The sequence below is a fragment of the Ylistrum balloti genome, unplaced genomic scaffold (assembly GCF_031769215.1).
Source record: "Ylistrum balloti isolate Yb309-2 unplaced genomic scaffold, AGI_CSIRO_Ybal_v1 Utg370106, whole genome shotgun sequence".
NCBI lineage: Eukaryota > Metazoa > Mollusca > Bivalvia > Pectinida > Pectinidae > Ylistrum > Ylistrum balloti.
This window is the reverse complement of record NW_026782130.1, coordinates 1-24,909: the sequence shown is the minus strand read 5'-3', so window position 1 is coordinate 24,909 and position 24,909 is coordinate 1. Positions and strand designations below refer to the sequence as shown.

The window sequence follows — 24,909 nt, the reverse complement described above, 5'->3', positions numbered from 1 at the left end:
TTGTAGACTAACTGCAATTATATCTATAACGAACGATAAATGGGTCAAGATCATTCGTGCTATAATGAAACAAATATATCTTGACCTCCTTACCTGAACAAATAGGCTCCATTCCGGATATTTTCGTTTCTAACGGGTTTCATTTTAACATATGCCTTTATTCACTGCGGAACAATAATTCACAACCACACATCCGGTTTCTGCTGAAAATCTCCTTCAACATGCTTTCGCAATGATAAGGTAAGTTTTATCGTTTAATTCAAAGTAATAACTGTCAGATGCTGTATTGATCATTTATATGTTTTGCGCTTATATCTCCAGGTAAGTTCCCATTCATGCGGTTTTATTATTCGGTTTGAGTGTTGAATTTCTTCAATTTGCTCTTTTACCGTTGACATGACGGAGTTGATTGCATAAGCTGGTTGACGCAATTTCATGACAGTATATCTGTAAGTACTTTGAAACTCATAGAAATACGTTTCAATACACTGTCAATGTGTGGCCAAAAAATTGAGGGTAAGTAAGAAAAAATGTGGTTAATAGCCGCTGCCCAGCGTTTAGTTAACATGTCAGGACTCAGATTACCTAGTATAGACTGGACATGAACCTCGTTACTGTATATAGGCATTTTTCTCCTCTGATCTCCACGCATTGGTGTTGACAAAGATAAATCATAAAATGTTTTTCCTCCTGACATGTTTCCAAGTTACAGGTTGAGACAGTATAGACTAGATGCACAACGATCGGACGTTCTATACATGAAACATAGATATCATACTAAAAAAATAGCAAGAATCGTAGAGAAAAACATGTTTTTATCATATATATATATATGATTCCTTCTATAATACCTAAAAAAAAAAAGCAGGCATCAAATGTAACTAGAGGTGTTTTAAGTGCAATAAAAACAACACAACCATTTTAATCAGTTAAAAAAAACCAGGCTTTATTAACACTGGAAAGAATATGAATAAAAACATGTTACACACTTAAACTTCAACTAACATACACAAGTGCAAACAAAGGACATATTATTCTCACTAATCCTGCATTTCCCATCTTAAGTTGTTACACAAGATAATAATGTAGTTGTAAGTTACAATTAATGATACTGATAAATAATAGGATATGATTATTGCTTATAAATATTGTTTAAACACATTTTAACCTGACCGTAAGACTCAGACAAAGATGTAAACAAGTCACATCTAGGAATAAACACAATACACTCTTACACTCATGTTAATCGTCAGATATATGGACAATCAACAAAATATGATTTAAAATCCCAGATATATTTCATGAATCATTGGCACTCACAATGGTTTTCCTTACATAAAAAGATCAATGACTTGGAATATATTAAATGATAGCATAGTGAATTTAGCGAATAGACTGTTAAAACCCAGAGTCAATTGAGTTTCTATAGGGGTAAATATTGACCAATATTTTGGTTTGTACAGTATTTTGTGTAGTACATCAAATCCACTTTTGATGCACTCCTTTTCTATCAAATAACATATTTACTCTGGTTTGTACAGTATATTGTGTAGTACATCAAATCCACTTTTGATGCACTCCTTTTCTGTCAAATAACATATTTACTCTGGTTTGTACAGTATATTGTGTAGTACATCAAATCCACTTTTGATGCACTCCTTTTCTGTCAAATAACATATTTACTCTGGTTTGTACAGTATATTGTGTAGTACATCAAATCCACTTTTGATGCACTCCTTTTCTGTCAAATAACATATTTACTCTGGTTTATACAGTATATTGTGTAGTACATCAAATCCACTTTTGATGCACTCCTTTTCTATCAAATAACATATTTACTCTGGTTTGTACAGTATATTGTGTAGTACATCAAATCCACTTTTGATGCACTCCTTTTCTATCAAATAACATATTTACTCTGGTTTGTACAGTATATTGTGTAGTACATCAAATCCACTTTTGATGCACTCCTTTTCTATCAAATAACATATTTACTCAGTACATCAAATCCACTTTTGATGCACTCCTTTTCTATCAAATAACATATTTACTCTGGTTTGTACAGTATATTGTGTAGTACATCAAATCCACTTTTGATGCACTCCTTTTCTATCAAATAACATATTTACTCTGGTTTGTACAGTATATTGTGTAGTACATCAAATCCACTTTTGATGCACTCCTTTTCTATCAAATAACATATTTACTCTGGTTTGTACAGTATATTGTGTAGTACATCAAATCCACTTTTGATGCACTCCTTTTCTATCAAATAACATATTTACTCTGGTTTGTACAGTATATTGTGTAGTACATCAAATCCATTTTTGATGCACTCCTTTTCTATCAAATAACATATTTACTCTGGTTTGTACAGTATTTTGTGTAGTACATCAAATCCACTTTTGATGCACTCCTTTTCTATCAAATAACATATTTACTCTGGTTTGTACAGTATTTTGTGTAGTACATATTTACTCTGGTTTGTAATAACATATTTTACTCTGATTATTTCAGAGTAGGAAAAATTAAAGTAAGCAAACTTGTTGGGTACGGATGTTATCAGGATCACTGTGCAGTCATCTGTTGGATTAATGTTACCACCATAGTTAGAGAGGTTTTCTTATTACAGGTAGAAAAGTATCAATATAACTCATAGTTATCATACATAGGTGTGGACAAATTGGTCATATGTTAAGTGGAAACCAAAAATGTGAAAATGTCCGAGTACTGCATGTTTCTGCTTTAGTGTTGGTCATCTTATTCATGCTAACAAAGTAAGAAATATTATGTTTTAATAAAAGTCAAACCAAATCACATAGATACAGAGTAATTGTAGTAAGACATGGAAAGAGTACAATGAGGTGTTTGTAATTTTTTGTAAAGGTTTTGTTGTTGTATAATTTTTATACTTAAATTTAATCATTTAAAAGAAAACATGTTTTTTTGGACCTAAATTTAATCGTTTTTAAAAGAATATGTTTACTTGCTGCCTTTAGTGGCCAACAGTTTCCGCTAAAGTCAGTAGTACCTTCTGTATCAACATATATTGTAGTTGTTGTTGACGCCAAAGTGTAAGACATGAACATGTCACATTGTACCAAAAATATGCTTGTTTAAAGAAGATATGAATTTTCAAAAATATTCAGTTTTCTTTTGTCGTTTGATTAAAGGAAGAAAACACGCCCAAATATTGAAATAGAAAGATCTGAAACCACAACTTCAGATGAGCTGGGGATCTTATGGTACCTTGCTTTCTGACTATGTGTGACACAGTCATTTAGTCTTTAATTTTATACCTAAAATTAAATCAGATGCTGTTGTTTTACTACTGCTGAAGTTTTCAAATCGTTTTGTAGCACATGTAAGTTGAAGTTAAGTTTTGAATTTCTTTAAGTAGTTATTGTTGAATCAGTTTCCTTAGAAACAGGTCTAACTCATTTCAAAGTGACAGCAAATAAACCCTGATGCATACCTACAACTGTACAATTTAGTTGAAAAATCAAATTGATTTTACTTGAAGCTACTTACACATTCATCACTAATTACATCATCTTATTTTTGTCATTTCAGATCATCACATTTTTGATAGAAAGCAAGAGAAGTTTGAAAGTGAAAGAATTACCAAAACTAAAGAATTTAAAGTCGGGTCATATAACAGGAAGGATATAATGGTGGTAAGAGAATATATTATATTTGATGATACACTACACATTAATTTTATAAACTGTATCACAATTGTTTTCATTTTCATTGATTTATTCTGTTTTTTCGAAAAGGGGATATGAGAGGTTGGGTTTTCATTTTTGAGTTCTGAACTTCTTTTGGTGGGCCATCTGTTCCATGTAAGCTACATCGCTGACATCTTTATCTTAAGTTCAAGGGCTTGGATTTTTATGTGCATACATTTTGATAATTTCAATACTCATACACAGTGTATAACTGACGGTATGCTTCACCTTCTGGAAGATACAAGTTTACTTAAAAGTACTCTTTGTGTATACCCATTCTGGATTTGATTTGAGATAATAACTCATTAGGTAGAATGCCTGGATAAAAATCAATTGACTTATAAAAATGACTTGTCACTTTAAATGTGAGATATATTCAGACATTGAATTTTGGTGGAAGAATCCATAACTCAGATTACATGGGAAAAAATGAACTTAAGCCTTTCACTAATTTAGTGATAAGTCATTAACCAATTAAGTAACAGACATATTATATGGATTTGAAAATGAAAATGCAGGACACTGAAAACTATTTTGCACTTAATGTATGAAACTGAGTATAGTCAGTCAATTATGTGTATTTTTCAATTGATTACTAAACTTGAACATCTTATAATTTTCCAACACATTGGTAAGTATATCTACTGTCTTAGTCAAAAAGGTTGGAGCACACTTTTTAGGTCAATTACAGATTGTAAATGGTAAATGATTTATTTCTTAAATCAAAGTTTTTACGTAATAACTTTCTTTCTTCAGATAAAAAATATTGTCCAGCTTGCTATAGCAGGGGTGCAAGTTGTGGGTAAAGCATTCGGTAGGGCCCTGCAGTCAGAAATCAGAGCTAGTCAACAGGCAGCTCAGAGACATGGTGGTGGAAAGGAAGGGCGCAGAAAGGCTGTCGCAGACACATCATCAGGGATGACTTTACAGGTAAAATAAAATGCATAGTCCAAAGCAGCCTCAATGCAAGTGTTAGATTTACAAATATTGTCATTTGTACTAAACTGTTCAAACCTGTATTTGTGTATTGGTTATGATTTATACATTCTTTTTGGTGTTCTTAGGAAAAATATTTCAAAATCAAATACACTTGAAAGTAAAATGTTCTTGTTTTTGACTTACATTGTACCTTCATTCACAATGACAATAAACCCATGTGTGCCAAAAAAGTTAGTATCATTATTTTCGTTGATGCTACCCACCATGTAAATCTTGGTCAGTCCATGTAAGTACATGTAGAGTCATGTTATGAAACAAAACAAGTTGACAACACAAACATCAACATTATCAGGCATACTATCGGGCATTGAAGACATAAATTTGATATGGTCCAAGGAAATGAAATGTTTCCATTGAGGTGATGGTGGCAGTTGTAAAACATTATGGATATTAATCATGAGTCAGTTGTGACAGGTAAACAATAGGGAAGCAAGATGTAAATATCTAGTAGTAGAACATTCAGTATAGGGATATCAGAGTTATTACACTTAAATTAAGGGAATAGAATTAGTGTGACAGACTCCAATAGACTATAGAATCAATTGAGTTGTATTTATTTAACCCTATTTTCAAGTTTACATAACTCAAACATGTGCTCAATAACAACCCCATTCTGAGGCGAAGGCCAGTTTGTTTAAATCATACATGTACGTAGACCTCATTATAAGTGTGTAAATGAACGATAATGCCCTTCTTTGAGACATCCTGTAATAAAATGTGGACACTTGTCTGAAAAATATACTCGACTACATAGATTACCTCAAATTTCTTAATTGTCAGAAGTCAGTAAGACAGTATAGCCAATAAATCTACTGTATAAAGTTACATCAGAACTTTACTAGACAGATCAAACTCAATCCAGGCTTACAGTTTGCATGTGAATGAAATGCTACAGATATTCACTACATAGATATCAGCTGTGTCTATGTAATTTAAATATCAGAGCTATGATAAATTTGCATCATGCAAGTCCCAAGTCCTGTACTAATAGAATTTTGTTTGGACTCAGAGAATTTCAGGAAATATTTTAATTTCACTTTTTGTCTTGCATTGTTTTCAGTCATGAACTTGAAAAGGACTCATGAAAATTCCAGTTTGATCACTATCAGAAACACTGCCTTTTTATTCCAAGAGGGTAATTAATTTTAACGGTATGATAGTAAAATGGTATCCCGTCTGTGGGCTGTTCAGGCGTCCCTTAGCTCAAGTTAACTTACTGATACCTTTTGATAAAAAAATATGTAGATGCAACAAAAATTTGGTTATATTTTCAGGAAGCCACACAAATACTGAATGTATCAGAATTGGATAGTAATGAGGCAATTCAGAAAAGCTATGATCACTTATTTAAAGTAAACGACAAGTCAGTTGGAGGGTCCTTCTACCTACAATCCAAGGTAAGCTTATGTGATTTAGACAGTTTCACATTTTGCATACACATTTTTAAAATCTTTCTATGATATATTTTAATGAATTCAGTGTTTTATTTGGATGTTAAGAATGTACTAAAATAAAGAGTAAAGTTTGTATCCAACTTTTCGTAAATTTTGTATTTCAAATTTTGTAGTCTCTCAGTATTGATATTGATGAACTTAGAAAGACATTGTCAATTCTACATGTGATTTTGATGAACAGACATTGTGAAAGAATTTGCCTGAAACTTAAAAAAATAATAATTAGGCTATATACACAGTATGAGACTTCAAGTAAGTAAATCATTAACTCATCACCACAAGTACCTACAATAAAATGCTGACCCTCGGTATTTTCATAGTGTTTTGTTTCCTAAGCTCTAAGCTAACACTACAAATACATCAAGTCATAGCTGAAATCACTGTTCTCTTTAACTTAGTTGTTGTAGCTAGTAGCATGGCAGTATTGGGTTCAATCCCAAGGAAATACAATATAAAATAGTGATAACAATCACAATCCATGCCTTTACTTATTGACAAAACTTGATACTATTGCTCTCATAAAAGAAAATTTGGAGCCTCTCTTCCTGCTGGGAAAACATATAGGCAAACTGACAGGAATAAGCACTCTCTATTTCATTTGTTGAAGTGTAGCTTTTTAGACTCGAAAGTCAGAGGTTCCACGTTTAGATCCCTTGCTCAGCTTTTAGTAATACAACCAGCAACAGAGTTAGAAGTACACTGGAATGAGCTTAACTGTCTGTCAGTAGAAAAGTTTTTGTCCAGAAAATTTCTAAGCTTTTGGAACAAAAACATTGGTTGTCATGGCAACCTTACCATGGTAACTGGTAACTATAACCAGGTTTTCCTATAAATGGTTGTCCACACAACACATAAATTTAACGAAACTACAAAGGAATGGTAGCCACCATGTATAGATGTGCATGTCACTTTTTTTCTCCAAAAAATTGGTTGACATTTGTTACCATACAATGGTAACCAATCACTATAAACAGGTTTTACAGATGGTTGTCCAGACAACTCCTCCTAAACTGTGGAGGGATTTCAATGAAACTGTACAGAAATGTTACAGGAATGTGTAGTATAGCAATACTTAATGGTTGTCCAGACAACTCCTCCTAAACTGTGGAGGGATTTCAATGAAACTGTACAGAAATGTTACAGGAATGTGTAGTATAGCAATACTTAATGGTTGTCCAGACAACTCCTCCTAAACTGTGGAGGGATTTCAATGAAACTGTACAGAAATGTTACAGGAATGTGTAGTATAGTAATAATTAATGGTTGTTCAGACAACTCCTCCTAAACTGTGGAGGGATTTCAATGAAACTGTACAGAAATGTTACAGGAATGTGTAGTATAGCAATACTTAATGGTTGTCCAGACAACTCCTCCTAAACTGTGGAGGGATTTCAATGAAACTGTACAGAAATGTTACAGGAATGTGTAGTATAGTAATACTTAATGGTTGTTCAGACAACTAAACTTTTGAAGAAATCTTGCAAACATTTTCCGGTGTGTTTATTGTAAATGATAGGAAGGGGAAGGGAGAGGGGGTAATATTACCATGAAGCTATCAAGTGGCTGGCAGTTATAATTTTATCATGTTTTGTTTTGTATTACAAATACTGGTTTATATTGTGTAGTGTTTTAAGTATCCACTCTAACCACTTCAACACAATTTACATAGTACATAGTGTTATTATATGTGTGTAGTGGTGTCTCATTCTCTGACACCAGTATCATTAAATCTGCAGTTATCTACTATATTTTTGTGTCTTTTTCTTGGTCAGGTTGTTAGAGCGAAGGAAAGGTTAGATATGGAACTAAGTAAAAAGGGCCAATCACCACCGCCACCAACAGAGGAGAAATCCTGATTCTGGACAGCCTAGGGTGTGTGAGAGAGTGTGTCGATTTGTGTGTCTGTGGGACTGATTATGTTGGGTGTAAGATAGATTTTCTTGTGTGCGGGTTTGTGTAGAGGATCTTGTTTAGTACAAATATTCATCTGAGTCAGCGGTCACCACACAGATTTATCACTTGTGTATATGTATAGGATACAATAATGCTTTTCGATAGAATAATACAATTATATTATTGGTGATTTTTTAAAATTTTCTACGTTATGCTTGACAAAGTGTTCAATGAAATAATCATAAAGCTATTGAAATTAATTTACACATAATTAATTAACTACAGAAGAAGTACATTTGGATTTCTTGTATAGTTCATGTCATTTCAGCAACGTTTTTGTCAAAGTTTTATTACAGGGAGATAACTCTTGAACTTTAAACACAATTTCTGAGCTAATTTTCAGTACTGCTCAGTATCATCAAGGATTTTCATTATAAAGCAATCTATTTTTCCTGCTCAGGAGTAGTAAGTGTGTGTTAGATTTAAGACACATGCAACTTCATGTAACTACTATCATGCACTGAAATGCATGGAATTGCCAAACGAACAGTTGATTCAAACATACTTCATTGCCATAAGTTATTATGTCATTATTTAAGCCCTCTCCCAAAACAAATTACATTTACAGCATTTGACAAACAAAGAGGCCATGAATCTATGATTATATATGCGATATAAAGTTACATCGTTCTCTGAACTAAGAAGACCAATTATACCTATTGTAATTTAAAATCTATTGCTAGATTTAAGGAAATTCTGCATATTTCTAATTATCATTACATTAGTGTGTACAGACAGAATTTCAATTCCACAAAAAGTATTCTAATTCATGAACATGTATTTGTATGTCCTTCAATATTGTTTGGAGTTCTTCTCTAAACATTTTGTATATGTTACTTTGTAACTTGAAAGTGATTGTTTGGTATAGATCACAAAATAGACAATGTGAGTTCAACAGTAACATTTGAGCTTTTTATACATTGTTAGGTCATGTTTTAAGAGGGTGGTATTCATTTTACCACCCATTGAAATGTTTTATTTTGTTGATAATGAACTGTATAGAAAAATAAAGATTGATTAAATGTATTTTAACTTTAACTTCATCATTGATTACAAATTACCTGTGTACCTAAGAAAATACTGCAGTTTCCAACTTGCTCTGATATTAGCTGTTGAACAGTCGTCGTGTTGTTTTTAGAGAGTGAGATTTGCTAGTGAAAAGCAAGAACATGTTCTTGAAGTAAATCTGCACGAAAAAATTCTTTTATTTGGGATGCGAAGTTTCTTGGTGCAATAGATTTTTTAAATAGAAATAGCTATTTGTCTGCGCGTTCTCATGTATTTCTTTAATAGTACACCTTGAACACATATTATTGTTTTGCATTCAATAATAATGAAAAGAAAAAGATGGATACCTCAAAAACTCACTGCTTTCTCTTTGTTTACAAATGATTTGTCTAAAGAGATAAGTCACATCACAGTGACACTTTCAATAAATAATGTTTAAAAGGAAGAAAAGATAATGATGAAAATAGGAAAAATCAGTAGTTCTGATCAGACATCACATGATGTATTGGAGTATTTGATAGAGACTGAATAATTCAGTAACAAGACATTGATCGATTTCCACTTGGAAAGGCGTATAACTAAACATTTATGAGAGAAAGATAAACTTATTGAAGAGAACTAATAATTTTATGATGTAGAACACCAATTTCTTCACAAATTACTGTACCAGGCAATAGGAAAAGAACAATCTCACTTAAAAATGATTAGCTGATCAAATGTCAGTTAAATTCTTAATCGAGCTAATATGGCCAAAATTATCCAGGGACTCTTTGTTTTATTAGCTTCCCTTCAAAGTATATTTCTGGAAAGGCTTTTGTAACGCGTTTCATTAAAAAAAAAATTCAATCCACGAATTACAGCCCCTCAGCCAACACGCCGCCTCACCAATGTGTACCCATACATTAAGTATGGAGTTTCAGTGACTAGCAGTGAAGGAGATAGAGGCGGGACAGATGTCTTCTTTGATGTTGGTCAAAGGTCAAAATGTAGGTCACAGAAACCTAATCTAATTTTGATACACGGCACACCGCATCACCAAGATATACACATGTCCCGAGCATGGCAGACACCACGCAAAGTTGCAGTCACCCAACTGGGTCCCCATAGAACACTAACAGTTATACAAATACTTCCCTTTAAAATGGCGGCATATCGCTCTGTAGATCAGCATTTGTAATGCCGGTAGCTGTGTCAAGTGAATTATATAATTCGTATACAAATCTACGTTTGCTTTTTATGTCAAGAACTGTTCATTTGCCAAAAAAACCACACAAATTTCATTTAAATCATTTAATTTTTTATTAGATATTTCAATATAAAAATATAGTTCATTAGTTATAACTGATTCTGTTACCACATCAACAAACAAATTTAAAAAGTAAGAAAAAGGGAATAAAATCATCAAGTTAATAAACTCAATAATATTAGGCAGTCAAGGTTTTTTGTTTTATTTTCACAATCACAATGTATATAGTGACGTCATGGAAATTTGAGGGGCAATAGAAAGTTACACACAATATTCATCTCAAATGGAAAGTATACATTGACAGTACAATAATTACATATGATAATACACCAAAATTCCTTGATTTCAAAGATATGCTTTCTCGAAATTCAGGACAGAGATCCTTAAAAAAATAAGTCTTTTAGAATGCCTCCCACTTGAATAAACGCTTGTGATGGAGTTGATAAGCCATCTTTTCCCTGCTATTTCTCAATGTAATTCATAAGTTCTATATACATAGTCTTCTTTGCTATTTTGAAACAAAACAGTTTCCTTCGATGAATCGCCAATTTCAGATTCTCATAAATATTGACAGTATAACAAGGCAGCGCTGTGTTGATTTATGTAGACAGTGGATAAGGAATTAAAATACCCCGTTTAAAAGCCAAACGAGATGACAATTAAAAAGATGTATAGGACATATTAAGAAAGTTAAAAATTCTATTTCATCTTTATTTTATTTCTACATATGTAAATGTTTCATTTTAGGAACCAACTGGTCAACAGGACTGGAATGGACTCAGAGGACGCGAAAAGGTTTATTGACATTTTTGTTTACATCTCATTGTTGCACAACCGTTATACTGTATTGAATATATTGAATACACCGTGCCCTTACCGTAATGTTGGTAAATAATGGACATTCTCTGCTTACAATCGTAGATAAAACGTGATTATCATATTACCATAAACAAAGGAAAATACCGTTTACATATCTGTATGTATATCTGTATATGTTACATATGAACTTAATGATAAAAATAGTATGCAAAATTATTTTTTACCCTTATGTATTTTAAAGCAAATGTACAATAATTATTCTAGACTAGAACAAGCAAATTTAAAGATAGGGTATAAATCAACAAAATCAGAAATGATAAAAAAGGAAATTACAGTTATTTTAAAAAAAATAAGAGAGAAAAACAAACATCCAAGTTAAAATGATGACATAAACAGTGCTCCGTGACAAATATGTCAGTTAACAGTGAACATAGTGTGCAATGATATTGCTTGTTTGACACTGTGTGCCATAGGTCAAGACACAAAATTTCAGAAAACGTAAAAATGAATGCCGGCCATCTTGACCAAGGCTTTGAACACTGACTGCTGACAAAAGATACACATCTCTTTAAATTTTGATAAGTGGTTGCATTGTTCGTTATATTGCTTTTTTTTAATTGAGTAAGCTCGTTTTTAAATAAAAATTTAAATAAAACACTAATGTCTGACATCTTTCGAGTACGTTTCGATATATATATAAGCTGTTTGGAACCTCTCTGCATTTACCATATTTTCTATTGAATAGTTCGTTATAACATGATATAAAATTGATATGTATTTGCTTTCATGTTTAGTAAACAATAGTGAGTATAATCTGCTTGAACAGGTTTGGAACATTGTACATTTACACAACATAAATAACTGGCATTTTTAATAGCCCGATATCTCAAAAATATGAGTAAAATAAAATTCTGTATGCTTCACACAATAAACATGTTTTAAGAAAAGGAAAAAAAATTAAATGATAATCATAATCACCGCTAATCTTATTTCAATGCATTTAAAATAAAAAATATATAATAGCAGCATTGTAGCTCTTGTCATGTTATTGATATAGCAATTATTGTTGCTGTGCTGTTCTAAAGTTTAATTTCGCCAAATCAAGAGCCTTTATAGGAAAGTGGATTAACGCTAAAAATAACCAAGTGATTATTCAAATAGATTTCCGTACGCTTGCATTAAGAAAATTGATTTCGATTAAACACTATTGATTTATTTAAGGCATCTGCATTATTTTTATACGAAGTCATGGTTTCATTGTAAACATCAATATGGCTTCATGTTTAACATCTACTAACCCGCTTATAGTATGCACTTTAGATTTTCATACAGAGCTAGTCCTTCGGATATTACATGGATAATATGCCTTGGTGCCAAATGTTAAGCAGAATTAAAATGCAAAACGAATGTTATGGTTTTCATTCTAACCGCACCGAGATTTACATCAGACCTGAAATTGCTTGTAAACACAGTCAAACTCAAGGCTGTGAAGACCTGTCATTGAAAGCTTTTTCCAGAATGGTGATTGGTCGATTTCAAAAATTGAGTATTCATCATTTAAATTTTTTTTATTTTTGTCGTTAAGATTTAAAATGCTGTAACTTTTTCATTTCATATTAGGAACATTTTCGAGCTGTTTTCTTTATTTTTCATTCAATTCCAGGAAATCGAAGGTTGCTGGAAGAGAAGACGAACTGTCATTTGCATCGCGTGCACTCACTGTAAACTCCGTGCCGCTAAAGTCCATGTCAACTTCAATATCAGTGTCCGGTTTCCAGCCACCTTCCGGTGGAGGGACTGTGACGCTTCCCATCTTCACACAGCTGTCGTCAGTCACCATTGTCGGACTGGGCTCAGAGGACGCGAAAATCCCTATGACAACGGGAGCGGTCAAACTGGTGATGCCAAATCTTTGTTTGATAGGTTGCCCTATTATTGCGTCATTGCCAATTTCGATAAACTTTCTAAATACGTTATTGCAGTAAAATTTCCCATTATCCTCAGATTTCTGATTTTCAGGATGGATACCCGGCTTAAAGACGCTTTTCGCTGCTATCCCATAGGTAAATTTGCAGACCCTGGAGGAAATAGCTGTCGGACAATGTCCATAAAGTACTGCACCTTTTACAACAGCCAACCCTGCATCTTGTGGCACGATAACGCGCATGTCTGGAAATTCTTTCCGAACAGATTGTACGATCACGCCACATTCCGAAAATCCTCCCACCATGATAATGGCATCGAGGTGGCCGTTTATTTCTGGCCTTTTCAGAATATCAGTAACGTGCTTTTTAATGCTTTCCGTGCATTCATAAAAACACTTGCAGAATAAATCGGCATCTATATGGATTTTGTCCCTCTTGAATTTGATTCTCCCATTATGGACCGACTCTGCAATCGCATCGTCTCGAGATTTGTGAGTCATCTCTTCGAAAGTTGACGGCAGCGCCACGGGGATTTTCAACACCACAGGCTTACACGAAGAATCAACTATAGTTCTTTTCCTTAGTTCAAACTCCCTTTCGAAATCTAAAAGGTCTAGCCGGTTATCACGACAGAATGTGTCGAAACATTCTTCGGTTACGACACTCGTAATCAAGTCTTTAAAGGATTGATCGACTCTTGTTCCTCCCCAAGCCCCTCCGCTAGCCTTGAAGATTTCCTTTAATGTATCGTTCCCTGTCACCATGTGTACTGAAACGTCAACGGTGCCTCCTATATAATAGAAAATTATACACTGAAAGAAGCCAGGAATGTAAAATAACAATGAAAAAAGTAATAACGTTTTAAACATTAGTAAAGAGGGTACTTCATATGTCTGCGAACATTAGAATTAGTATCAGATTGATTGAGGTTTATTTATCCACAAAATCAAGGGGTCCATGAAATAGACGTGTTCTGAAAAAAGTAATGTCAACTGAGCTCCGCGAAAATATACGGTATTATAATTTTTCATTGTCCGTGTTTTTCACTGGCGAGAAAGAATACATAGGACCAAGCATTAAAAATAGTACAGCATTCAACTAGAGTGGTGTAAACCCGGTGTTTCCATAAATATATTTATTTGAAACATTTTGTTTTGTCAATTGTTCGGTACACCGGTAACTTTTTGTTTCCAATCAGCAGTTTTCCGTTATTTTGGATTAAAAAAAATAATAATAACAAATATGCTATTACGTGTTAATGACGGTCAATCCATGGTTTATTGCACCAACCAAGAATAATACCAACATCGGACTTCGCTCTCGTTCAGTGTTGTTCTTGTTAGTGCAATAACATCCTGGAATGACATCGTCAATATATCACCAATGTATATTACAGAAAGCGTGAATTCATTTCATGCATCTGGTTATTGTTGTTTTGTGCTATAGAATTTTTCGCGACCCTTTGGAAGTATTATGAATAAAATAAATGTATTGAATTTTATCCAAAATACTTTTCAATAAAGTCAGCAATGTTCTGCATTTCAGTAAAAACACCAAAATAAATGAAAGGATCTAAAAGCGTTTATTATATCCATGTATCCAAAACATAGTTACTAAGTTCATTTGTAGACATAAAACATACATGTGTATGATTTGTATGTTTTTTGGAATATTGTATTACAAAACGTTGAAGCAGGTAACTGAAATGCAGGTTATCTAGCAGGTGCTTCCAGTTACACATATTATAGGATAGGATCTTTCATATATCAATCACTTGATGCATACGCATATCAGTTTGCCCGCTTCATAATCATATCATATGTAAGATCATTGTAAGACATTTCTGCCTCAATTCTTACCTTTAGAGAATGACATTGTTTTGGGTTTACCGAGATTTATCTGAACATAGCTGAAAATTGCTGTCAATGTTAAATTTTTATCTGTCATTTTTAAAGGATTATCCATATCCCTCTTTGGTTCCTTTGTTTGTCGCGTTTAATCGAATTTGTATAAGCATATATTTCTGTTGATCTTATAACATATATCTATTGTTTGTAAAATCCTGATTTATTTCAAGTATATTTCCGTAAATATGGCCAATTGTTCAATCAAATTAGTACTGTTTATTGTAATTTGTACTTACCACCTAGATCCAATACCATGTAGCTCATTCCTTCACGGAAAGGAATTATTGAAGTCTCTCCTAGATTTCCGGTGTCCATCCGGTCCACAGGAATGTTTTTGCAATATAATGACGCAGCTTCCGGTTCAAGGGCAAGGACAAGATTCCTCGATAATATTCCTGCCTGGTTCATCGATAATGCCAATAAATAAGTCAGTGCTGATTTTGTAGAAAAACACTTTAAAATTCCATTTGATTTTCTTAATGCACAAATATATTCAACATTGAAAAATGGTTATATTCACTTTGGTGACGTGGAATCTTTAAATATTTAAATGTTGAATTTAGAATAACAATATATATATATATATGTAAACAAATTTTAAATTTTACTTAAATATTGCAAATTTTAATATTTATTTCGATTTTGTTCATATATAATTAAAGTGATTGCATGCTGTTTGGATTAGTACGACTTGAATTAACTGGATATTGGAACTCCATTTGAGCATATTTTTCACCTCAAGACTGTGATAAAATTATTGAATTAAAACTTATAAACAGGCTGCCAAATAGAGAAAGAAACATAAACATGTTTTGCAAAGTTTCAAAGCCATCAAGAGTTTTCTCTTAATAAAAAGTTATTTTTTCCAATAGTACGCAAAAAGGGAGATAAGATGCTGTGAAATTCCAGAAGAAGCCAAAAAGATAATAATGATAATAATGACATGTTAACGAAATCTGAATCCAAACACAGATTCGAAGAAACTTTGAAAAAAAAATAAGTACAAAAGAAAGATTTACACGAAGATTCCTGGCTGAAGTACAAGAGTAATACCAGGTGTTCCAGAACAGTAAGTAAACGAATCCCTGATAAGTCTCAACTACCAATAAAACGAGGAAAAGTCAACTCCAACATTATCGTTCATACCTTAATGGCCGCTTCCCTCATGAACTGTTTGGCTGCTTCATTCCAGATGGCTGGGATGGTGAGAACGAACCTTATCTCATGTTCATGTATGTCAATGTTTTTGTTCTTCAGTGTCTGCATAAGGTTTTCCTTGAGGTAATGGATAGAGAGATAGAAGACATCAAGAGCTGGCATCTCCTTCCCGGCGATGTCCTTTATTGTCACATTCCTGTCAAGTTTCTGTGTTTGAACAATCAAATACTTATAAGGTCGTAATTCAGGCTACAAAAGCAATGGTTCAAAGGTCATGAAGGATCTGAGGTAAAAAGGGTGGATATTTCAAGCGATATCATGTAAGAAAACAATGCTCTGAAAATTTACTGCCTTTACAAAGTAATAACGGTTTCATAACGTATTGACTACGCCGATTTGTTATTGTCGATTTCATACAAACCAATTATTCTTAGATTTTATAACAAGAGACAAATGTAACCTAAGAGCAGGTACTTTATCATAAATGTAGGGAAAATACCATAATTAAAACCGGTTTTTCTGTTTCACCAACCAAGCGTGTAAGATCCGCCTACTGAAGGTGAATTACGTGGATCATAACAGCTATTCTTGACTAACGAACACGTATAAACCCATCCAAATTGCAACGTTTTGACAATGAATGCGTACCATTTTCCCGTGGAGTAACATTTTGAATCGTTTGAAGTAGTAATAACTGTCTTTGTCTTCTCCATTGTCTTCCAACAGACCAATGTACTCTTCTTCAGCTTGGTAGCCAAACGAATTAAAGGTCTGATCCGGATTTAGAAGGAGGGTTGTTGGAGTTTTCCAGGAGATCAACCCAGCACCTCCAGCTATCCATGATGTATTTGTATAAATATTTAGATGATTCAGATCATAGTCGTGACGAAATGAGAAGGCGTATCCGGAAAATGTAGTCCCAAAGTCAATCGCTGCTACCATTAGATTGTCCCCCGACGCCATCATGGATCAATGTATTCTTTTGAAAATAAAACCATGGGAACTTGAATGTGCGAGAAATAATGATAATAATGATAGATCAAGTTTGTAATGTTGTTAATTGAAATTAATTGAAATATTGTGCCACAAACACATGTTAATTTATCTACTTTCGATTTGTATATAAATAACATACGCAAGTAATTATCCTATAGATTTTGAAAGAAGCCCATGGATTTTATCACATTTTTATTGAAAAATGTAGAATATTATCTGAAAGCTGTTATTGTCATGATTTGATTATGTTTTAAGTGTAATTATTAAATGAACTTAAAAAAACCCCATTAAAACAAAAAGTTCAAAATTCATGAAAAGTGAAGTATTCCAACAAGCCAAAGTTAACCATGCAGAAGTGACAAAATTAAAGAACATTTGTTTCATTTCTCTGACCAATAACACTTCAGATTCAAATACTAGCATGTGACATTAGGATTAATAACAGCTGCTACTGTAAATTAAATATTTGATAATTAGATGACACAAAATGTTCTTAATTAAATCAAGCATATTTACGTGATCATTCATATTTTCTTACCTCACTTTGTCCTTTCGCAGAATCGGGTATATGCATGTATCCGGCAACAGGTAGCTGTAGAATACCCAAATCACACCTTGGCAATCCAGTTCACTGCATGCCACAGTATTTCCACGAATTCGTTCCTTGTTTGTGCCTTACCGGCGCTCTGCCGTACGCATGCTTTACACATATGTGTTTTGTATGTAGATGACCTACATTATATCTGACGCTGTGTATGGAACAAGAGGTAAGACTAGGTTTTTTTCAGATTCAGTTTTCATACAAATTATTGGCAATATTCTTTTCTTTATAAAATCAAAATAGAAAGATTCGTGTTCTCTTTTGTAGTTTACCAGTGGTAAGTCGTGAACAGGTATTGGTTGACACACGTATCTGTGTAAAGTAATCAGCAGGGTGTGTGCTATAAATATATATCGTCTCTGATCAAGTGTACACTTGTGTACTATCTTCTGCCGACACTGGGCGGACATACGTCACCATCTGTTAAGCGTTTCTATTATAGATTCAGCGTAGATTCTGATCCTTGATAGCATATGGATGAAACCATTGGTAATGTATTTCGTATGAAACAATACCAATATCCGTTTATATGTTGTGTTTTTATTTCTACTTTCGCTTTCTATTACTTTAATATTATATGCATAATTATTTCTAATTAATTATTATTTGAAGGATGTGTAATGAACAGCATTGATTATTAACAAAACATAACACACAGACATTGAAATGATGTATTATTTTTATATGTTTTTATTCAATTTTGCATTTCGAGGGGACACACAAGTGACATGTGGTAATGGTGTTTTTTCAGTATATCCAATCTTTAAAAAAATGAATTCAATTACATTTTTCTACCTGATATATTTTGTCTTTCGGTCCCTTATCAACTTATATAACAACAGGGAATAACACAGTGATGATAAATTACGTTATTTCCATTGGTTAAAATCTTAAACTATGACCTTATATTTTTAGACACCGGAAATATTACACAGCTGTATTTTGAGTAGTTTTTTTTTTTTTTTTTTTGTGCAATGGTGATTTTAATTGAATTCAGAATATCAGAAACTATTCTGTGCTTCACAGATAACTTATTTGTAAAATGGAATTAGGCTGCTTAATGGTTCCCCTAATGTGAAAGATTTTCTTAATTTATTGGTACAGATAAAAGTTAATTGTAACTGGCAAACGTTATCGTTATAGGTTATATTACTGCCATATTAGTTTTATTTAGAGGAATGACCCCTCCACCCCCACCACTTTTTCATTGAAGTATTTTCAACATGAAATACACTCAAACATTCCTTCATTGCCAAATATCTATTTAAGAAATAACTAATTGTGTTCGATCTGGGACATGTCACAAACAGTAGCCTTGACCTAAGCATTAATACAGCATATGAGTGTCATGAAGGTATTCTACATGTCACAAATTCATCATCATGTTATACTATAGATATTTCATCTGTATTCCATTTTTAAAAGTTCAGTTTTAACGCAAAAGTCGTGAAATAGACATCCTTGATACTCCAGGGATTACGATCACTTCCGCTCCCTGCACCCCTGGAACATGTCGTGGCAAAAGTGAAGGTTCTTTGCGCGACACCTTGTGGACAAATCGAAAAGACTAGTTTGATCAATTGATGTACATCAGACTAGTCTCTCAAGGTCGCATAACGGTTTGTTGTGATGGCTTTTAATTTGGGTGTGGATCCTTCTTCAAAAGGGGCGTAACAGCGTGTGATTGGTCAGTTTTTTCTCGGGACCAATAAAATCACTTTGTTTGAGCCTTCAATTTTGCCATGATTAGTTCCAGGGGTGCAGAAAGCGAAAGTGATCGTAACCCCTGGAGTATCGAGGATGGTTCCAGGGGAACAGGGAGCGGAAGTGATCGTAACCCCTGGAGTATCGAGGATGGTTCCAGGGGAACAGGGAGCGGAAGTGATCGTAACCCCTGGAGTATCGAGGATGGTTCCAGTGGTACAAAGAGCGAAAGTGATCGTAACCCCTGGAGTATCGAGGATGGTTCCAGTGGTACACAGTACGGAAGTGATCGTAACCCCTGGAGTGTCGAGGATGGTTCCAGTGGTACACAGTACGGAAGTGATCGTAACCCCTGGAGTATCGAGGGTGGTTCCAGTGGTACACAGAGCGGAAGTGATCGTAACCCCTGGAGTATCGAGGATGGTTCCAGTGGTACAAAGAGCGAAAGTGATCGTAACCCCTGGAGTATCGAGGATAGTTCCAGTGGTACACAGTACGGAAGTGATCGTAACCCCTGGAGTATCGAGGGTGGTTCCAGTGGTACACAGAGCGGAAGTGATCGTAACCCCTGGAGTATCGAGGATGGTTCCAGTGGTACAAAGAGCGAAAGTGATCGTAACCCCTGGAGTATCGAGGATGGTTCCAGGGGAACAGGGAGCGGAAGTGATCGTAACCCCTGGAGTATCGAGGATGGTTCCAGTGGTACAAAGAGCGAAAGTGATCGTAACCCCTGGAGTATCGAGGATGGTTCCAGTGGTACACAGTACGGAAGTGATCGTAACCCCTGGAGTGTCGAGGATGGTTCCAGTGGTACACAGTACGGAAGTGATCGTAACCCCTGGAGTATCGAGGGTGGTTCCAGTGGTACACAGAGCGGAAGTGATCGTAACCCCTGGAGTATCGAGGATGGTTCCAGTGGTACAAAGAGCGAAAGTGATCGTAACCCCTGGAGTATCGAGGATGGTTCCAGTGGTACACAGTACGGAAGTGATCGTAACCCCTGGAGTATCGAGGGTGGTTCCAGTGGTACACAGAGCGGAAGTGATCGTAACCCCTGGAGTATCGAGGATGGTTCCAGTGGTACAAAGAGCGAAAGTGATCGTAACCCCTGGAGTATCGAGGATGGTTCCAGTGGTACACAGTACGGAAGTGATCGTAACCCCTGGAGTATCGAGGGTGGTTCCAGTGGTACACAGAGCGGAAGTGATCGTAACCCCTGGAGTATCGAGGATGGTTCCAGTGGTACAAAGAGCGAAAGTGATCGTAACCCCTGGAGTATCGAGGATGGTTCCAGGGGAACAGGGAGCGGAAGTGATCGTAACCCCTGGAGTATCGAGGATGGTTCCAGTGGTACAAAGAGCGAAAGTGATCGTAACCCCTGGAGTATCGAGGATGGTTCCAGTGGTACACAGTACGGAAGTGATCGTAACCCCTGGAGTGTCGAGGATGGTTCCAGTGGTACACAGTACGGAAGTGATCGTAACCCCTGGAGTATCGAGGGTGGTTCCAGTGGTACACAGAGCGGAAGTGATCGTAACCCCTGGAGTATCGAGGATGGTTCCAGTGGTACAAAGAGCGAAAGTGATCGTAACCCCTGGAGTATCGAGGATGGTTCCAGTGGTACACAGAGCGGAAGTGATCGTAACCCCTGGAATATCATTGATGTGATATAGACTTTTGTGTTGCTTTACGGGTTTTCTTTTTTTAACTATATCCGTTGTTCATGATATCATTCCGTTCTTGGAAATAGCGAAAAAAAACCTTTAAAACTTTAAATAATTATATATAACACAACTCCATATATAATTGATTATTTATACATATGTTTTGTCTGTTTTCTGCTTTAGAATGGGATCAGGTATCACGACAGCCAAGCCAGTCACATCACAAAGCTTTTCTAAACCTGTAACCGAAAAGCGAAAAAAGAGTACAGAAATAACGAATAGTACTCACGGTATCAGCGAATCGAATAATTCTCGCTCAAAAAAAACAATGTCGCAGCTAAGTCGTGCGGGAACATTGTCTAGCCCACACCATGTGGACAACATTGATGCGAGTAGAGATATCGATGGTGGTGGTAAAAGCACTTCTCAAATGATTGAAAAACCAGGTGTATACAAAAGTACTATATCTGTGAAATCATCGTCTCAGAGAGCACAGACTGACCGACAGAAAATTACTACGGATTCTTCGAGTTCAACAAAAAGACCAAAAACGAAAGCTGTATTTGAAATAATAAAAAGATTTGAAGCAACAAGTTTGCAAGAGACAGAAATAATGATGGCATGGTTGGATGAAAAGCTGAAACATCTTGATACAAAAGTGCAGTCGGATGACAGAAATCTCAAACCTGATGCAAGTCAAAATCTTTAATTTTACCCATTTTTTCCCCAAATTTACTCGTAAAATATTAAAACAAAGAATGTATCAAATGATTAAAATGTCAATAATACCTGTTCAAACTTACATAGCGATAACAGACAATCCATACATTTGTAGATATCTTAACTGTATGCATAGCGTTACAATTTGAAATATTGTTTGATGTTACAAAGACATCTTTTTTCAAATCTATTTTAACATTTTATTAAATGATGAATTTACGTTAAATAAGATTACAGATTTATGCTGAAAATAAAACACTAAAATAAACAACACCGCTGACGAATGTACTTTCAGCTACGATTGTATCAATAACTTATTCACTTTTTGAAATCCCTTATAAAGTCTTAAAACCTTATATATAATTTACATATAAAATGCAATACACAGGCTGGTGTTAATGGGAATGAAGAAGGCGAAACACAAAATATAGACGTTGATTGGAAGAAAATGAGGAAGGATATAACTGGCTACAAATCGGAAAAACAACGTCTTCTGAACGTGTAAGTGAACAGTATATCTATCTATATTGACATACGTTCTAAGTCACAAAGCGAAATATGACGTCATTTTGATACCATGTTGACCTGCGTTACGTCAACGCTTTGCACGTACTTTTAGATAACGCACATTATAGCTTTACGTTAATCTTTCAGGTGATTGTGATTTACAAAAACCTCATCAAGTAACGACAAACATGATTATATATATATATATATATATATATATATATATATTATTTTATATAAAAAAAAATATATATTTTAATATAAAAAAAGGAGCCTCAAAGCGTGGCATCGTTCCCATGCCTGACTATCGGTATGAAAATCTATCTATCTTGAAGAAAATTAATAACTTGATTTAGATTCTCCGTTAAATGCATGTAGAGATCAGCTGAACAGTTTTAATATTTTAGCCAGGAAAATCCTTATAAACAGTAAGAAACTAGTAATTCCAAGTGCTGTTACCATGGTAACAGAGAAAACATCAAAAGTTAAATATCAGTAATAGCAAAAGGCATAAGGATAATAGCATGTTACTCTGTAGATCCATTGAATGGTTTTCATGTTGTAACCCGGAAAAGCTTGTAAACATAAAGTTTAGTATTTCTGACTTTTGTTTCCATGGTAACCTTGTATTTAAATGCGATATATTATCAAAACATATACTTTTATCAAAATCGTATTTCTTTCGAGATCAGTTGTACTTTTTAAGTGTCTACATGACTACTGTTTTGTAAATGCTTTTTACCGCCTTCTCCCCCCTCCCAAACACCCCCAACACCCCTCCTAAACTAATTAACAGCTGGATACGAATTCTTTGTATCGTCCGCAGAATATCTGAAATTGCTGGAAATCGTCTGAAGAGCAACAATCCTGCCATTGCCGACCTCAGCGATAAAAACCGAGCTAGCAAATTAGCAGAGAAGTTTTCCGAACTGTACGATAATGAATGGACGGACGTAGTGGAGGTGCTCCGAACTATAAAAAGTAACAATTCTGTACAAGAGGACGAACTGGAGAGAAAATCAATCAGTTACATGGTTGATGTGATAAAAGTAAGTTTACCTGTTCAAGAAAGAGAAGATAGATTTGAAAGACCTGTTTGCCTTTTATTTATTCGTTGTTGGCTATCTGAATGTTAAAGTTCATACTTGTCATAGATCAAAGACGCTTATATGTAAAAAACCGAAACACGTGGTACAAAAACATCTAGCTTTATATTTCCCCGCGACAAATGTCTTGGAGGGAATATATATACTTTTCGCTTTGTAAAGAACTAATAAGATAAATATATGTGTGTATATATATATATATATATATATATGTGTGTGTGTGTGTGTGTGTGTGTGTGTGTGTGTGGATTTCGATCTCTTGCTAGTCTTGCTCACAACTCGTGACTAGCGACAGGCTTTTAAAATTAACTTTTTCTTGTTTTCGTTTTATGTTAAAACACCTGTTATTAACGTTTTCTCTACATTTCTTTCAAATGGTTTGATTTGATTATGTGTTCTTAGCACAATGGACTAATTCAATATGAATGACAATTATTAAAAAAAAAATTCAGCTTTAGAATATCATCTGACAACCATACTCGCAAACGACGAGTTTTTTTTCAGAAAGTTGTACATTTGAAAAGGCGGTAAAATCCCTTTTTATAGTGCAAAAACCTCAATTCATTAATACTTTTCAAAGTATCTTACAAGACTGTAAAGGATGTTAAAGAGACTGATTTATCAATGGGAAATCTTTAACAGAAAGATATCTTGAACATACTTAAGTACTTTTTATCTAAGGTTTGATAGGAATATTTTTAGTTTCATTCTGGTATGAAATTTGTTTTGCAACTAGAATGAATGTCCGTGGCATTCCATTAATTAAAAAGTCGGAAGTTCCAACAGATCCGCCGCAAGGTGTCGTGCTGCCATTGACTCATCAAATTATCATCAAGTGGGCGTAGCTAGATTTTTCCCCAGAAATGGAAAGAAAAACTTGACAAATCAGAAAGCTGCATTTTGCGGACAAACAAAGTCAAATTAATACGTTTCAAATAATTCAATTAAGTATTTGAATATTTCAGATCAGTTACCAGATGTGTCAGAAGAAAGCGAAAAAAGACCTTGATAAAATGATCAAAGTTGTAGTTAAATCGTCAGATGTGAGTATTCATGTTGTATAATATAACCAGCCTGCTCTTCAGTGAAATCTCCACGTAATCTTATTTCCGTTTATGTCAATAGCGTTGTAAACCCTGGAGCGTTTTTCATTGGCTGTGTCAGTCAGAAATCGATATTGATAACAGACTATAGAAATTTACGGTAAGTTATAAAATGCACAAACATAACAAAATGGCCGTTGATTTTTTTTTCTCCACAATTTTACTTGAAAACCTGCCAAAATGTAAGTTATCCGAGTTATACAAAAACAAATAGCATCTCAATTTTGTTTTCATTTCCAACTGGCACTGTCATTGTTGGAATACACCTTCCACACATATTTTTGCTGTATCCGTCAGTGACGGGCGAT

The 24,909-nt window shown here is 34.4% G+C and overlaps 4 protein-coding genes across 4 annotated transcripts; 3 read left to right on the top strand and 1 right to left on the bottom strand.

The window, feature by feature from the left end:
- The first annotated feature begins 203 nt into the window (after positions 1-203).
- Positions 204-10,496, top strand: LOC132550155 (mitochondrial import inner membrane translocase subunit TIM16-like). The gene is made up of 5 exons (XM_060214169.1): positions 204-240; positions 3,574-3,677; positions 4,488-4,661; positions 6,005-6,127; positions 7,957-10,496. The coding sequence occupies exons 2-5, from the start codon at positions 3,672-3,674 to the stop codon at positions 8,038-8,040; spliced, it is 387 nt and encodes a 128-aa protein (XP_060070152.1). The 5' UTR covers positions 204-240; positions 3,574-3,671; the 3' UTR covers positions 8,041-10,496.
- A 2,233-nt stretch (positions 10,497-12,729) lies between these two features.
- LOC132550153 (heat shock 70 kDa protein 12B-like) lies at positions 12,730-17,793 on the bottom strand. The gene is made up of 5 exons (XM_060214168.1): positions 17,735-17,793; positions 16,849-17,179; positions 16,189-16,407; positions 15,279-15,441; positions 12,730-13,925 (listed from the first exon to the last, which is right to left on the bottom strand). Exons 2-5 carry the CDS (start codon positions 17,164-17,166, stop codon positions 12,853-12,855), a joined length of 1,773 nt encoding a protein of 590 aa, XP_060070151.1. The 5' UTR covers positions 17,167-17,179; positions 17,735-17,793; the 3' UTR covers positions 12,730-12,852.
- Positions 17,794-19,307: 1,514 nt separating this feature from the next.
- Positions 19,308-21,174, top strand: LOC132550157 (fibrinogen alpha-1 chain-like). Its single transcript, XM_060214171.1, has 4 exons — positions 19,308-19,321; positions 19,608-20,095; positions 20,156-20,743; positions 20,804-21,174. The coding sequence occupies exons 1-4, from the start codon at positions 19,308-19,310 to the stop codon at positions 21,172-21,174; spliced, it is 1,461 nt and encodes a 486-aa protein (XP_060070154.1).
- A 175-nt stretch (positions 21,175-21,349) lies between these two features.
- LOC132550152 (uncharacterized) lies at positions 21,350-24,541 on the top strand (the record flags this gene model as incomplete). Its single annotated transcript, XM_060214166.1, has 4 exons — positions 21,350-21,856; positions 22,274-22,386; positions 23,219-23,441; positions 24,464-24,541. Coding segments are annotated over exons 1-4 (921 nt in total), but the record flags the coding sequence as incomplete, so codon positions are not given.
- Positions 24,542-24,909: the final 368 nt, after the last annotated feature.